This window comes from Calliphora vicina, chromosome 2 (genome assembly GCF_958450345.1).
Source record: "Calliphora vicina chromosome 2, idCalVici1.1, whole genome shotgun sequence".
Taxonomy (NCBI): Eukaryota; Metazoa; Arthropoda; class Insecta; order Diptera; family Calliphoridae; genus Calliphora; species Calliphora vicina.
In genome coordinates this window covers 110,394,203-110,412,658 of record NC_088781.1, presented here as the reverse complement: position 1 = coordinate 110,412,658, position 18,456 = coordinate 110,394,203, and the positions used below count along the sequence as shown (strand labels likewise).

Here is an 18,456-nt window from a genome sequence, read left to right as displayed (position 1 = left end):
GCGCCTTTTATGCAATTTGTCTACATTAGTTGTTGAAGCTCGTACTTTTTTTCGGTGACCATTTTGATTGAAATTACAGTTGATTTTTGATTGATGATTAGGAAAGATAATATCTGAAATATTTGTCTTAAAGAACTGCTACAACTAATTATGAAACGATCGTCATAAAATTAGGTGGCATGACTTTCGTATATATGCGACTTATTTGTGTTTTATTTGGATATCAATAGTTTGAAGTCAAAGTGATTTTCGGAAGTATGTCGCATTGTAGCTACGACTAATTATGAAACGATCATTATAAAACTAGGTAGCATGACTTTGGTTAGATTATAGAGACAGCCAGTATTACCATCTCACTTGGTTCCTTTGTGCTACCATAAAGGCTCATGTGCACGTCCTCAAGAGGTCCTTCAAATGTTTTAAAGAGGTCCGATGCCGAACCAACCTGATGCACGAATAAACGAATCCACCTTCCTAATATCCACTCTTCATAGATCCGCTAGGACGTGCATAAAAGTACTAAAAGTGTTCAGTCTCCTAACATGCGCACCAATTAATCAGTGCCCTGAGAGCACGGTTATCAAAATTCATAGCTGAGCCCGTGGTAGCCTCGCAATAGACATTGACTTATGATGGTCGTAAAAAGGTCATGTAAGACTTACGCTGTATGAGTGATTTACAACAGGAGAGCAGTAAACCGACCAAATGATCAATCTCGTCGACTTGCAGACGTGAGCCGGTTTTGGCTTATTCATCCGAGTAAACCAGAGTGACCCGTCACCCACAATAACTCCAGGTTAGAATGTGTGGCCATTTCGTTAAGAGACAACCCGCATTCATGTACCAATATGGATGCCGAATAGACATCAGAGAGGGATTTGAGAGCAGGTATGTTGTCAGTACTAATTCCTATATTCCTGAAATCTCACCAATCGCATGTGATCGTGATCATCAGGTAGGTAGATTTACTGTGATCCCTTCACCATACTAGTACTCCATACATCAGTATAGGTTTTACCACCATGTCAAATAGCCGTTTTGCATTTCTAGGATTTATTTCCCAATAGCTGCCTTTGTCGATCTCGTTTGGATATTCATGCTTCACTATAGCTTGGATTCTAGAATGACGGTAATGGGAAGCATGGTATTCAGTGCTCCAACGGCTAAGTGTACTAATTGAAGTTTGTAGGCATTGTGATAATGTGTTTTCAAAAAAAAAACAGCCATAGAAACATCACTAGCAAATGCTACAGTTTTACACTTCATGGAGTCTTATTCCATGAGCAGTAGATTAATGGCTAGATTCCGAGTGGCGAGTATGAATTACGCATATATGCAACTTATTTCTGTTAAACTTATATATTTGAATACCAGAATTTTGAAGACATATATGCTTGTAAAAGTGATTTTCGGAAGTGAGCCATTTATGGGAGCTATGACTAAAATATATTTGTGAATATCTAATTTGTGGCTTGCAATTAGAGTTTATCTTTTCCCGCACTTTATCATTTGCCGGCAAATCGGGATTAATTTCGAAGTTTCCCGGAATCCCGGGAATTCCCGCCTAGAACAAATTATTAAATTTTAAGAACGCAGACTTTGTTAAAAAGCTAAAAAATGTCCTTGGTTTCAAAATGTGAAATGTAATGTAAAAATAAAGAAATCCAATAAAAATTTAATGCAAAGAGATAAACTGACTCGATTTATAATTTTGGTTATATACAAACGTGTCACGATTTGTTATTTGTATTCAATTTCCATTAGATTTTGTTCTACCTTCGTTATATTGCAAAAAACTAAATATTTTATTTTTAAATTTTGAAATGGCTTATTAAAGCAAAACTTCAGTAAAGATGTTAATTACAAAATTCAATTACAAACTTTTTTATTTTTCGATCGGAATAGAATTCTGTGACAGTCCTGAACATTCACGATTTTTTTTGGAATAATTTAAATAATGAACTTATTATTGGTGTATTTGTGTTAAATATTTTTTGTTATGTGAATCTTCTGCATTTATTTTTGAGCTTTTATTAGAGACAGTCAAGTTCAAATAACATCACAAAAAACTAAGGAAAATAATTCCCGGGAATTCTAGCACAATTTCCCGGGATATCGGTATTGAAAATTTTGCAGAATTCCTGATAATTCCCGGGAAAAACTCTATTTACAATGAACCAACTAAACTTAATATAATTCTTTTGTAATATTTCTTTAGAATCCCTCAATAAATACATAATAGTTTGATGTATTTCAATGAAAGTTCCCAAGTATTAAAACATTATAGCTTTCCATCCAATTTATTCTCCTGGATTTCTAAAAGGTTGAATAGATCCAGCGATCTTTATGTTTATCTCAAGGTATTATAAGAATTATTTATGATTAGAAAAAATGTTTTCCTTTGATATTTTCCATTTGAGAACTTTATGATCCTTGAAAAACACCCTAATATTTATATATTTTTTCAAATTTTTTACTTCTTTGTAAACATGGTAAAAATACATCAAACACACATGTGTTCAATGTAAAATAAATGTACTCACACATATAGTATATGTTGTTTTCTAAAATATAAATTTTATATTTTTAAATGGAGATTTTATTAGGATGTGAATGGTAAAATAAATTCAGATATTTATGTACAAAATTTATTTATTCCTTTTTTTTTGTATGCCAAATAAGTAAAGTAATACATATTTTGTGTAAAATATTAAAAATACAGGTTAAATATTCATTTAGATAGAAAATGAGTTGTGTGTTTAATTTTAAATAATTGAATAAAATGTTAAAGAGGAGTTTTAGTTTAGCAAACGTAAATAAATTTATTACTGGATTTTATAAAACAAAATAGTAAATAATAAATCGACTAAATATCATTATGCATTTATGGTGTATTAATGGATCTGAATTGTTTTTACAACTCTAAATAGTTTTTGTAAGAAATCTTCGTTTTAGTTTCAATCAGCGACTGTAAATAACGGTTATCCAGAAAATTTGAAATCAAAAACTCTCTATTTTAGAGTCAACTGAGACCTATACTGTTGTACCAATAGACAGTTAACAGTTATTTTTTAACGTAAAACTAAAATTACACAAGAAACTCTTAAAAAAAAGAGTTTTAAATAGCCGATATAAAAAAAATTATATGAGGAGTTTTATTTTTCCCGTCACAAAAAAAAACTCATTTGAGTAGTTTTATTTTTTCCATCATAAAATAAAATTTATTTGAGGAGTTTTATTTTTGCCGTCAGAAAATAAAACTCTTTTCGTTTTATTTTTACTTTTTATTGAATCTATCTGATAAAATGTGTTCAGCAATTTATTTTTTTAAGAAAAAAAAAAACAACAAGAATTTTATAATAGGAATCAAACAATAGCAAATTAATTTTTTAGCATAAAAATAAAATTACGCAAGAAACTCTTAAAAAAATATTTTTAAATAGCCGATATAAAAAAAACGTATTTGAGGAGTTTTATTTTTCCCTAAAAAAAACTCATTTGAGGAGTTTTATTTTTTCCATCATAAAATAAAACTCTTTTCGTTTCTTTTCTACTTTTTCAGTATCTTTCTTTATTGAATCTATCTGATATAATGTGTGTAGTAATTTATTTGTTTAAGAATAAAACAACAAGAATTTAATAATAGGAATCAAACATAGAAAATTAAACAATTTATTCAATTGCAATGCAAGGTGCTTTACAAATTGTAGTGATCTGTCCAGCGGCAAGCTTTTAGTTTCAATTTACATAAAATGAGTTTTATTTTCTAACGGGAAAAATAAAACTCCTCAAATGAGTTTTTTTTCGGACAGGAAAAATAAAACTCCTCAAACGTGTTTTTTATAATGTCTATTTAAAACTCTTTTTTTAAGAGTTTAATTTTTACGTTGAATAATAACTCTTTTCAATAGAGACTTGCTGTTATATTTAACCTCAAAATTAACTTTAGCTAAAATCAGTTTATTTATTCAACGATTATATAAAGTAAACTGACACCCTCCAAAAACATCATTATAACTGATGTTATCAAATCTCACCAAATAATACCCCCACTTATAAAGTGAGTTCCCTTACCTTTATCACAAAGCTCATATCTGTGTAAATAAATCAACTACTAATTAATAGACATTTTTTTTATTACCTCATCCATCTTTAATATACTTAAATATTTCAGTCATTTATCAAATTCATAATATTTGCACTCTCTACCACCCACACACAAGACACACAAACCCAGGTATACAAAGTGGAAGCCATTACATACTTGACTGATACACTAAACAAACACTAAAGGCAACATTAAAGACAGTTGTCTCTTGCGCCTGTAGAAGTAAAAGAGACGACAAGGACGACCGATGTTGACGGAGCAGGAAAAGAAAGTAAACAACATAAAGGTCTCACTGTCAAAGGAAATGAAAAGAAATTACGACAACAGCAATAACAAAGTCATAATTAAGAAATGAAATTAAGTGTGTACTTTATGTTCATTTTTTCATTTATTTCTTTATTTTTTTTTTTTCGTTCACTGAAAACAAACTCATTAACTTGACTAATAAACTTGTACAAAATGAATTTGTTTGCAGTGCCTTTTAAGGTTTTCTTTTTTCTTTTTATGAAAGTGGTTTATGCCCATTGAAAACGGAACCTTTTTACAAGCCAGCAGCAGCAGCAACAATACTAAAAGCATAGTCATATTGTAGTCAAAATAAAATTATAATTTTAACGCGCCTTTTATACATTTAATTGCTCATTTCCTTATTACAAATAAACTGAAATAAATTAAAGAAATAAAACAAATAAATTTGTACAAGGTGAAATATTAATAGTTTTCGGGGCTTTTTTGTTTTGTTTTCTTATTGAGAGAGAGAGTGAAAGGACACAGTGGTTATAGGTTGTATTGAATGACAGTATGCTGAAAGAAGGAAAATCACAAATTCAATTAGGAGTTGGTTTGGAAAATTAACGATTTTTTTGAATCAAAATTACGTTTGTTAGAAGCTAAGGTCATTGATATTATGCTTTCAAATATCCCTTGAAAACTCTATTCCTGATCGTCATAGAATGAATTTTACGTTACAGCTTACACTAATGCCCGTAATTTCAACAAATATTATTGGGTGTATAACTTAAAAATGCGGGATTTTTTCAAAGTTTTAGCTTTTATTTTGAAACATTTGTACAACATAAATTTATTCAAGGTATTGATCATTGTTAGCTATGGCCTTTTTCCATTTTTCTGGCATCATATGGATTCCGCGCCAAAAGAACTGCTCATCTTTTATGTGCAAGAATGAATCAAGCCAATTTCGGATACTATAGTCTGAAGTGAAGCGTATCCCAGAGAGAGTATTCTGCTGTAGACGGACGGGGCATGGTCTGTACTATTAGACGGATGAGGCGAAACTTCCCAACCACTTCTTTCTTCATAGTTTTTAATAGGAACCTTGCCATGATGGAATTTACGGTATCATATCTGGCGTTCCTCACCCAATGCTCGCTTCAAACGTATCAGTTTCCCTGTGATGGTCTGACCATATTTCAGAAGCTCATATTAGATAGGACCCTTTTGCTCCCACCAAATACGGAGAATTACCTTAGGTTGGCAGGCTTTTATATCTCTCAAACTTCGGGTTGTCGTAATAGATCCTTTTTTCATAGCAAGTAATGATTTTTCTTATGTATCATTCAAGCTGCATTTTGGACATGCAAACTGGTCTTTCAAGGTCTCTCGGGTTAAATTCATATGGTACCAAATTAATTTTTAGATGAATCCTGCTCGCAAACGTTTAGAGATTTCTTGAGTAACTCCCAATGCTCTTGTTGAGTTTGACAACCATCTTCATAGCGTAATGCCTCCAATTCTTTGTCTTCAAAATTTTTGGCTGGCCTAAGCCATATTTGACTTCCGTGTCAAAATCACCACTTCTGAACCGCTGAAACCATGTGTGTTGAAATTACTGGCATAAATCGCCTAACACCCTGTGGATGTTCTAGGATAGTTAACTGATGATTCAGTGAGTTTTCTTTTTCGGACCATAAGGGAAGCATTTTATGCTTTGTTTAGGGAGAAACAAAAGCCTTACGATTAACAACATAATGATGGATTCTTGGCCAGATAAAGCTACGAAAGAAATGTAGAACATTTTTTTATATAAAGAGCAAAATGCAGCAACGTATTGCGAACTGTGACAACTACACAGAGAAAACAGATTTGTGATAGCAACCGAATTTGTTGCCAATCGAATGATTCGGTTGCACACATAGAATTTTTCAATTCTAACAAGAGAAAGTCAGTTGATAAAGAAGAATTTCAGTTGAGGCAACCAAACTTTAGTTACCCATTCCAAAATATTGTAGCCACAAGTGTAAAATTCGGTCACTAAGATAAAAACATTCGATTAGCTACAAATTCGGTTGCTATCACGAATCTGTTTTCTCTGTGTATCGGCACATGTTTAACGCTATTAGAAGAGAAACCTAAACCTTGAAAATGGGAATCGTGAGAAGAATTCTGTTCTTATTTATACCCTACACTTCCATAGCGGGGAGAGTATTATGCGTTTGTGCAGATGTTTGTAACGACCAAAATTATCAGTCTAATACCCACCTTAAAGTATACCGATTGACTTAGAATCAATTTCTGAGTCGATTAAACGATGTCCGTCCGTCTGGCTGGCTGTCCATGTAAATCTTGTGCGCAGAGTACAGGTCGCAATTTTAAAGGTATTTGAATAAAATTTGAGGTAATAGAAACTGCCAGAATTCGGTTTATTATTTCACCTAGCCCCCATACAAATGTCCTCTCGAAATTGGACTTTATCGGTCATAAATATTTAGTTTATACATGTATCTACACAAAATTTGCTCCAGATATGTTTTATATATACAAAATTCATGTCACCAAATTTTGTTACGTCATAAAAGGCCCAATTCGAAAATCACTCACGAATATAAATTATTGATATTTTTAAAAGAAAAATGTTTTTGCTCACTTTGCTTACTTAGTGTAGGGTATTATATGATCGGGCTTGACCGATAATTCTGTTCAATTTTTATAGAACAGTTAAAATGATAGCTGTTGTCGTAGCATATGTGGCTATAGGCATATGTAGATGACATAGATTAAGACCTTGGCTTTAGAATATGATAGTGAAAACGATCTGGTGGTTAAAAGATAGGGAACTCAGGTGGTATGTGTCCCATGTAAATTAAACCTGTTTTGCTCTACATTTATTTGGAAATATGTAGAAGCACTTTAGAATGCTATAGGCGCTTTATTCATGTTGAGGTCATGTAAAAGTTATCATAATATTGAATTGCAATATTTGAATTTAACAATATGAATGTTCTAATGTATTTTGTATATAACACTATGCAACAAATGAAGACTTTTGGAAAAACACAAGATCATGACAGTATAGGTTCGACTCTACTACCAAAGGGTAGTAAAACCCTATACTCAGTTTGTTGTCCATTTTAATGACCGATTTTTTTTATGGGCCCCCAAAGTTTCTGAAAATCAGTGGGCCTCTAAAAAAGGTGTCACCAGTTTTTGGTTAACAGGTAATTCAGACTTTGTGATACGGCTTAACTTTATATGGCAATAATATAGCTAAGAGTCCGCCAAATAAATTTTGTTAAAATTTGTTTCCAAAAAATAGCTTTTTCGTGCACTTTTGTTGAAAAAATATAGGAAGAAAAAATTTTTTTTTTACTTTTTTAGAACAACTTCCAGGGACTCCTAATTTTTCAATAACAATATTTTGCAAAGTTGTAGCTACGGTAAATCTGAATAACTCTTGTGAAAATATCAATGCAATCCGAACATATGTAGGCACTCTAAATAGCTGTCAAAAATCACTTCGTAGCTTAAAAATTTTAGTTTTTTACTATTTTTGAAAGTGGGCAAGGTTTGTGGAGCTTCTGAAGAGTAAATATAAGCTTTTTATATAAGTTTTTGATATCGCTGGAAACCCTATGACTTGGAGATTGACATTTTAGTGAAATGAATAAATTTTGTGTTTTTTCGGACGTATTTTACCTTAAAAACTAACTATATTATAAAATGGTGATTTTCCATCAAGAAAAATAAAAACTTTGAATTAATGTAAAATCTGAACAGTTACAGACATCACAATAAAATTTGGAAGTAATATAGACCTAAATATTCTTAAGTCAATGGCATCACTAATGTTGCCATTCTTTGTTTCCAGACATCGAAATTCCTAAAACGGAGAAAATGTGTTTTAAAAACTATTTTTTTTTAGAAAATATCCCACTTTGACGTTATTTACAGTATGATAGTAAAAACGTTTTGTATAACAATATATAGGGCTATACAAATATGATGAGCTTTTGAGGATCGGTGCTTTGCGTTTTTAGAATTTTTACTCAAACCTAAAATTTTGTTTCAAAATTGGCCAAGTTTGGATAAGGCTGGGGGGTACAATGTCCGCTTAAGTTAGTCAAATTTTACTTTATACGTTTTTGCATTAAGTTCTCTTTCCAGATCATAAAAAAATATATATAGCCACGAAGAAAATTAGTTTTTTATAAAAGAAAAAATATGGGGACTTTTTTGAGAAAAAACTTAAAAAACACACGCATACAAAGTTGAAATATATAAAAAGATGCTTCAACTTTGGATGCGTGTAACTTTTTATAGGGACGAAATAATTGTTATCAGGTTTATTTTATTTTCTTTAGAATTTTATCGCAAATATATGTACGTCGTATATAAAAAACAAATTTCGACATTTCGTAGGCCCATCATATATAAAATACAAAAAAAAGATCGAGCAAAATTTAAAAAAAAATTAAACTTAAATATCTCTTGAACTAAAAGAGATACCTACGGATAAAAGCATATTTTTGTAGACCTTCTCAAGGCTTTTTGGCGATTAATTTTTTAAATGTGTGACATTGAGGGTCCACTCACTGATCCCCATTCCGAACACCTCAGCCGAGTAAATAATACAGCACAACGTAGAAGTGTGAACTTGATTATACTATTTTAACAAAAAATCTTTGTTTTAGAGTCAAAAAATAGTAAAAACGAAAATTGTTAAGGTACAAAGTGATCTTTATGTACTATTTAGAGTGACTAGACACGTTCAGAATGCATTGATATGTTCTCAAGAGTTGTTCAACTTTACCGTAGCTATATTGCTATATTGTTAGTGAAAAATTAGGAGACCCTGGAAGTTATTCTAAAAAAAGTAAAAAAAAATATTTTTCTTCCCATATTTTTTCAACAAAAGTGCACGAAAAAGCTATTTTTTGGAAAAAAAATGTAACAAAATTTATTTGGCGGAATCTTAGCTATATTATTGCCATATGAAGTTAAGCCGTATCACTAAGTCTGAATTAGCTGTTAACTAAAAAGTGATGACACCTTTTTTAGAGGCCCAACTGATTTTCAAAAAATTTGGGGGCCCATAAAAAAAATCGGTCACCAAAATGGACAAACTGAGTATAGGGTTTTACTACCCTTTGGTAGTAGAGTCGAACCTTTATAGTCATGATCGTGTGTTTTTTTCACTGTTGCACTGTGTAATTGGAAAAAATATTCTAGTTGAAAGAAGTCTATAGAAGGGCAGAAAGCCTGTAGAGATTTATCAATGTAAGGAGTGAGATCGAAAAATTCTTAACACACGTTTTTCATTACATTTTTTAACCCAAGTATTATTTGAATTTTTTTTTGATCAAGTTACCTTTGAAAAACATGTCAGTTATTATGTGTAATGTCAATTATATTAATTTTTTTGTTAATCTGATTAAAATGAGTGACCAGAAAAAAGTGCGTACTGAAATTATTAAATATTTTCAACAAAACCCAACTTGGTCTTACAAAAAGTTGGCCAAGCATACAAAGGTCTGCCGTCAAACTGTTTCCAATGTTATTAAACAGTACCGGGAGAACTTGTCAGTTGATAGAAAACCTGGTTCAGGTAGAAGGAATGGTCCACATGATGTTTCTAAAGCCAAAAAAATAGAACGCATTTTCAAAAGAGCTCCCAACACATCCGGTAGGAAAGCAGCCCGGTTAGCTCAGTGCTCGGACTATTTGGTACGAAAAGTTAAAGCTAATGCAGGTTTAAAAACATACAAGGCTCAAAAAGTTCCTGACAGGAACGCTACTAAAAATTTAGAGGCCAAAAACAGAGCACGGAAATTGAAGTCAAGTTTTATAAAAAAATATTCTTGCTGCATAATGGATGACGAAACGTATGTTCTGGCAGATTTTTCGCAACTTCCAGGTCAAAAATTTTATGTTGCTGATGCTCGAGGGAATGTTGAAGAAAAGTTTAGGACCCAAAAGCAGACAAAATTTCCCAGAAAGTTCTTGGTATGGCAAGCAATATGCAGTTGCGGCAAAAGAAGCCACTCATTTGTTACAACGGGCTCTATAAATACCGAAATTTACATCAAGGAATGTTTACAAAAAAGGCTGCTTCCATTCATAAGACTTCATAATGTGTCCACTTATTTTTGGCCTGACTTGGCATCCTGTCACTATGGCAAACAAGCCCTTGAGTGGTACAAGAACAATAATGTGGTATTTGTACCAAGAGAGGCAAATCCTCCAAACTGCCCGGAGCTAAGGCCAGTGGAGAGATATTGGGCTCTTGTTAAAATAGAATTGAAGAGTACAAAAAAGGTGTCCAAAAGTGTGGTAGATTTTAAACGGAGATGGACTACATGTTCGAGCAAAGTGACAGAAAGCACTATAAAAACGTTAATGGAAGGGTTTCCGAAAAAGGTTCAAAATTTCATCACTAGTGATTAAAACTATAAAAATAATTTTTTTTGTAAATTGTAATAATAATTTCAATCAAATAAAAAAAAAATTAAAGCTGTAAGTTTAGTGGTTTCTTTTTTATAAACATATATGTATGTTAAGAATTTTTCGATCTCACTCCTTATTCTTTGAAATTATTGGAAATAAATAAATTTGTGTCTGAATAATAAACATTAATTTTTCTAAAAATTGCATAACATTTTTCTCATAAACAGCAATTAGTTACTTTTAAAGATTCTCCTTTCACTTTCACTATTTCAGCATATACATTTTGTATTCCTTCACCCACTGTCCCACATCACTTATTTTCATTATGACACTGACATATTGTAATGTATACGAAGTGAATGAAAAATGATATACAAAAAAATAAATTAACAACATAATTGACCTTGTTTTTTATTTAGCTTTTAATACATTTTATATTCATTTCATATAGACACAATGAAAAACTATTTAAAATCATGTAGTGGCCATTCATAACTATGTGTAGAACAATAAAAAAACTAAACAAAAATACCAACTTTATGATTTATTAACAAGTGTTGACGCCTTTTTAATTATTACCTCAGAATGCTCTGGTTATACACTTTTAGTCGTTAAAATTTCGTGTTGAGTATGTATGAGTTCGTATGAGTTGTTACATATGTTATTTGGACATTATTAGAGGTGTTCCGAATAGATTTTTTTTTGGTTACTAAGTACTTCTATTAATAAGACAGACAAATTTCGTGTAATATATTTAAAATAGTTTTTGGAAGATTTTAACTTTCGTAATAATCCTTTCTAAATCTCTGCTGTAATGACAGCTTGACAAATCTATTCAGAATTGCTAGGTCAGATAATTGTGTTCTTATAATTTAAACCTTATTAATACTAGTTAAGTATTTTGGGACACCTCTTTTTTTATGTTACAGTACATACATAAATATATATGTATGATGGTATCCTGTACCCCTTTAATCTAGCTACTAACTACACAGAGAAAACATATTCGTCGTAGCTACCAAATTTGTAGCTAATCGAATTATTCTGCCTTAGTGTGGCTACAAAATTTTAGAAGGACTAACAAAAGTTCGGTTGCTTTAACTAAAAGCCAACAGATTCTCTGTTGATAGAACCGAAAATGTCTAAGAATGTGTGCAACCGAATCATCCGATTGGCGACAAATTCAATTGCTACTACGAATCCGTTTTTTCTGTGTACTTAAAACATTGTTTACCCATCCATCTACTTGTATTTATTTTGACTGGAGAATTTTGCATGCTGAACTTTGGAAATTTCCATTTTTTAGAACAGTAATTTACCTTTAGAGAACAATATTTTGACTCTATTTTATTTTGAATGTAAAGCTGCGAATTACATTTTGAAAGTAACTTCTTCCAAAGTAACTTTATAACTAGTGCAATATTGCTAATATACCCCTTTAGAACTGCAGGGTATGTACGCAAAACCTATAGTTTTTGATACACATACTGTCACATAATACTTGTTATTGAACTTGTTTTATATTAATAATTGATTAGTTGTAATTAGTAAGTGATACTTGTGGTAGTAATGAATTGTTAATGTGAAAAGTTTTTTTTTTGTAGAATATTGTTTTTCACATTTTCGGTAATATTGCCCAAAAATAGGAGTATGGTTATAAACAAATTTAAATTTCAGAAAAATTTATTTTGGATTTTAATTAATGTCTAAATTTGTTATTGGAAGAAATGCAAAAAATTAAATGCAACCAATTGCTGCAGTTGAATGATACAAAGAATCCCAAAATATGATAAATTTAATATATGGGGGATTTCATGTCAAGAGAACCAACTTTTGAATTAATGTCTTCCTATCGGTAAGAAATTTGCACCATTGCACATATTGGATAGTAATTCAGACACAATTTTGTAACAAGATCGTTCGAGAACTATCTGAGTTAGAGGGGATCAAAATTTGACATTTTAGCCAAACGGGTGTTTTTTCTAATCCATGTAATTTATTACCTATTGTTCTTAGCAAAATGTTTATAAAGCTATTTCTTCTATTTTTCTAAAAAGAAATAAGAAATTGTTAACATTTTTTTTTCAAATCAAAAACTTTTTTGGTGATTTTCGAAAGTGAGCCTTACATGGGAGCTATGACCAATTATGGACCGATCACCATGAAATTATGTCACATGATTTATGTCTATATGTAAGTTATTTATGTTCAATTTTATGTGTATAACAAAATTTTTAGGAGATTTAAATATACACGTAATCATAATAAAATTTGGTGACATGAATTCCGTATATACATATAAAACTTATTTGGAACGAAATTTGTCTAGATACCTATATAAACAAACATTTATGACCAATAAAGTCCAATTTCGGAAAGACATTTGTATTGGGGCTAGTTTCAATTGGCATCGTCCTTGTGCCTATGAAATGATATGAACCAAATTTGATCGAAATATCTTTAAAATTGCGACCAGCCAGCCAGACGGACATTATTTAATCGACTCAGGATGTGATTGAGTATAATTGAGGAGCCGCAGAACAAATGTTTTGAAAATTTTAACATTTTGGAAAATTGATTTTTTCTATAAGATTATTATATATATTATAAAAATAACAAAAAAATGAATTTGTAAAAAAATTCTAAAAAGTGGCTCCTCAATTATTTATCACAAATATTATCGAATTCAGAAGAGTAAAGATTTAAAAGTTCTTTTTTTGGACGACATTTTTCTTTTCGTCCCAGATAAGATTATGCGATCCTTTCAATAAAGTTTCATTGCAATTATTTTTGTACTAGTTACAGATGTTATGGGTGTTTAACTTTAAAATGCGGGATTTACAATAGATGGCGTGTCTTTTGAACGAGAATTTTGCGCTACTGTAATGCTCTGTATTTGGTGGGAACAAAAGGGTCCTATCTATTATGAGCTGCTGAAATCAGACCAAACCATCACAGGGAACGTATACCGAACGAAACTGATTCGTTTGAAGTGAGCAGAATATGTGGCCAGATATGAAACCGTAATATTCCAACATGACAACGCTTGACCGCCTATTAAAAACTGAAGTGGGTGAGATCTTTTGCCTCACCCGCCTTATAGTCGTGGCTTTGCCCCTTTCGACTACTATTTGTTTCGCATCACTCTGGAACAGAGCATCCGAAATCGGCTTGATTCGTTCTTGACCTTAAAAGATGAGCAGTTATTTTGTCTCGGAATCTATATGTTGCCAGAAAGATAAGAAAAGGTCATAACTAACAATAGCCAATACTTGTGTAACGTAAGAAAATGAGCTTTTATTCAAAACTAGCTGATCCGACAGACGTTGTCCTGTCCAAGTTAAAAAAAGCTCGATTTGTGAATTTGTGAGAAGCGGTTTGAAAAGGGTAAAAATAGTTAAAAAGAAAAAAAAACTTATTACTGAATGATAATTTTTATTCATATAGGACATAGAATAAAACATACTTAGAAGCGCTACTGAGAGACAAAGAACCTAAGTATGTTCTTAAAAACCTAAGTCTTGAAACAACAGAATTCATTTGGTCTGAAAAATAAGTGATCAAAGATCTACCTCCTTTTCTTGATTAATCGCTTATTGGCCAAGTTATTAGCGAATTTAGATATTTTGAGTTTTTATATGAAAAATCGATTTTTTGTCAGAAATATGAGTGATCACAGATCAAGCTCATTTTCTTGATTAATCGCTTATTGGCCAAGTTATTAGCGATTTTAGATATTGCGAGTTTTTATATAAAAAATCGATTTTTTGTCCGAAATATGAGTGATCACAGATCGAGCTCTTTTTCTTGATTAAACGCTTATTGGCCAAGTTATTGGCGAATTTAGATATTTTGAGTTTTTATATAAAAAATCGAATTTTGGTCAGAAATATGAGTGATCACAGATCGAGCTCCTTTTCTTGATTAAACGCTTATTTACCAAGTTATTAGCGAATTTAGATATCTTGAGTTTTTATATAAAATCGAATTTTGGTCTGATATATTGATTGATTGATCACAGACCGATGTATTTTGCAGCTGTATTTAATAAGTGGGCGTATTAGTGGATGTGTACAATTTTTATTTATGTAAAAACTTTTGCAGACTATGTATTGCAAAGATTAAAAAAATTTAGTTAAATCGGTCCAGACGTCCTGCGAAGATGTATCGAAAAAAAAATTGGTCATTTAAACAAAAAATTAACCAAATCGATGTTTCTATTTTCCGATTTTAAATAAATCTAAAAAAGTGGGTGTGGTCAATTTTTCATTCGTTAAAAACATAAGTTGGGCTGACCAACATTTTAAAAAAAAATTTGTCTAAATCGGTCCGGCCGTTCTCTCGTTTATATAGATAAATAAAGATTTATATATTCATATGAGAATCATTCAGAAATACCTGAAATTAATTTTACTGAAACTGAGTGTAATTTTGAATTTATAAAGACATTTAAATGAGTTATGTTGACAATTATTTTCAACATAAAACAAATTATAATCGATTGGGTTTTCGCAGGTGTTTTAACTAATTCTAATTCGAAAAAACAGATTCATAATATTCATTTCTGGCAACCTGTATACGATGTATCTAAATCATTATAACATGTGTAAATAAATTGCTTAAAAAACAAGTTAAAAAAATGAAAACTTAAGCCCTATAAAAAAATAATTTTATTAATAAAAAGTTAGTAGTAATAAAAATGTATATTTCATGACATTTATAGAAAACTATATTCTAAAATCTTTACCTTAAATGTAAAAAATTACATCAAATCAAAACAGTACATATACACCATGTATGCCCTTTTAAAGCGATACTATCTCTATATATTTTAATTAATCTTTAATTAAAATTTCAAAATGATTATCTCTACCTTTGGCGCATTTACAATGCTAATAAAAACAAATAGTAATGTGGTGTGCATACACGTGCAATAGAATTTTTTTACCCTACAGCTATTGTAGGTATTTGTGAATGTATAAACAAAAATTAGTTCTGAGAAATAATATTTAATGAACTATTTCTCGTTTTTGTTTGTACCAGAGTCAATAAGGATATTTCAATATAATAATAAAATATAAGCCATTTTTTGTACATATTAATGTATTATTAATTTTATGTTTTTTTATAGAGTTCATGCTAAATTTCCTTTATTTTCGTTAATCGCTTTACTCCCAACGACTTAATAAACCCAATTGACCCCTTTGCTTATATATAGCGTTTGTTTTCAAATATAAAAGTAAACATTTTCCCACAACTAATGAAGCCTTTACCACAATGTGATAGTGTCGCACATTAATTGTGGCAATTAAAAGCTCACTTGGTTACTGCCTGTATACTTGATGTCAAATGACAGTCAGAGTCATATAAACACAAGGACATTATTATACACAAAACACACATTTACAAACACTCTTGTAGACTGAGGGACAGCCGTTCGCACACTCACAAACCCACATACACACACTCCAACACAGTCGCAGAAAAGTATTTAAAACAATAAACGGCCAACACGCAGTTTGATTAAACATACAACGAGCAAATAATACGTATTAAATGAACAGAAAGAAAAACGAGTAAGAGAGCTGTATTTGAATCTTAAATACCCTTCACCAAAATATATTTTGGTGAAATTTGAAAGGTCTTTGAAATATTTATCATTAGGTAGACATATTTGGTCAATTCACAAGGTCTCTTATCAGTCATATTGTCATAATGTCTTAATATATCACGACTCGGCAGCTCGGCTTAACTGATACTTAGGCATTCGGCGAAGGTCTCTGCTGGTTGGTTACGATAACACAATAAACATAGCATACAGAGTACTATTATTTTAGGACACTTTTTACTTGAAAAACAATAAAAACCATTGTGAAATATTAGGACATTATGACAATATGACATGATAAGAGACCTTGTGAATTGACCAATTGTCTATATTTATGACTTAGTAATCCAGAAATAGGTCAAAAAACGAGGTAGTCGCGGTTTATTGCTTATATCTAAGCCATTTGTGGGATGATTTTTCTGGATTTTAAATAACAACCGAACCGGGACTATAGCGGATATATTGATGTATGAATGATGTATGTAAGTTATTTGGGGGCTATGGAAATTTGGATCCAGATTATATGTATTTTCCTTTATGACGTCGCAGAAGAAAAATGTAGAAATTACAAACGCAATGACAAACTTAAATATATATACCCTTTGCAATCTTGGTGAAGGGTAAAATAACATCAACAACAATGATAAGAGCGATAGTGACTGAACAGCGAAACAACACAATGACAATGTACTTGATAATTTCAAGTTAAACGTTAGATACGAGAAAGTTGAATTAACAACAGCTCACGTAACCAATAGTTATAAGGAAAAGGGAATTAGATATTTTTGTAATAGCCACTGTTGGTAGTTTAGACTCCTTTTTTAAGCAATAAAAGGAAATTTGGCACGACAGAATATGCTAGGTGCGCTGGCAGAGAGGTGTATATGAATTACTGCTAAATTTATTTACAATTTATCTACTAATATTTCTCCAAATATATACATATCCCACTCGCATCCCACTAAGCGACTAAAAGGGTCTTCAAGGAAAATATTTAAGATATCCTTTGAGCAAAATAAAAATAAACAAGTAAGAGAGCTATATTCGGCTGTGCCGAATCTTATATACCATTCACCAAATTATACTTTAAAATAATTTTTTTTTAAATATTTTTAGGTAAACAAAATTTAATTTTTTTTTTGAAATTGTTTTTTAATTTTTTTTAAAATTTTTTTTTTCCAAATTTTTTTAAAAAAATTTTTATCCAAATTTTTTTAAAAAATTTCTTTTAAATTTTTAATTTTTTTTTGAAAAAAAAAAAATGTATGACAAAAAAAATTTTTGATAAGAAAAAAATTCGGGTTAAAAAATATTTTTCCCGATTTTGACCCATTATAGGTTCAACTTACTATAGCCTTATCTACATCGTTGCAATGGACTTTGAAATATCCATCATTAGATATCCATATTGTCTATATTAATGACTTAGTAATCCAGATATAGATCAAAAATTTTTTGCTCATATCTCCTTTATTTATGGACCGATTTTGCTGATTTTAAATAGCAAACTTCTCGAAAGCATGTCTGACAGAATTATTGAAGATTTGGATCCCGAAGATAGCTGGGGTCTTCAGAAAATTCATTTCAACAGACAGACGGACAGACAGACGGACATGTCTTAATCGAATCCGCTATCTATAAGGATCCAGAATATATATACTTTATAGGGTCGGAAATGAAAAATGTAGAAATTACAAACGGAATTACAAACTTATATAAACCCTTCTCACGAAGGTGAAGGGTATAAAAACGGTCTATTTTGAAGAAAAAAAAGTCAACAAAGTTTTTGATTTTGCAAAAAAAGTCAAAAATTTTATTTTTTTTTATTTAAAAAATATTTTGATAGATATCCCACTCGCATTCGACTAAGCGACCAAATAGGTCTTCAAGGAGAATATCTGAACTTTCTAAACAAAGTTTTTGATTTCGGAAAAAAAAATTTTATATTTTTGTAAATTTTTTTTTTTCGAAAGACTGAAGAAATAGCTATCTAAACTATTTGGGACACATTTTGCTAAGAACAACGCTTGGAAAAAATGTCAAATTTCGAAACCCTCTA

At 30.8% G+C, this 18,456-nt stretch overlaps 1 protein-coding gene across 1 annotated transcript in view; it reads left to right on the top strand.

The window, feature by feature from the left end:
- Positions 1-1,123: 1,123 nt before the first annotated feature.
- Positions 1,124-18,456, top strand: part of DIP-kappa (Dpr-interacting protein kappa) — a 176,935-nt gene continuing 159,602 nt past the window's right edge. The window contains exons 1-2 of the mRNA XM_065500311.1: positions 1,124-1,169; positions 1,224-1,316. Of these exons, the coding sequence (XP_065356383.1) occupies positions 1,124-1,169; positions 1,224-1,316 (139 nt within the window). The remainder of the gene's footprint in view (positions 1,170-1,223; positions 1,317-18,456) is intronic.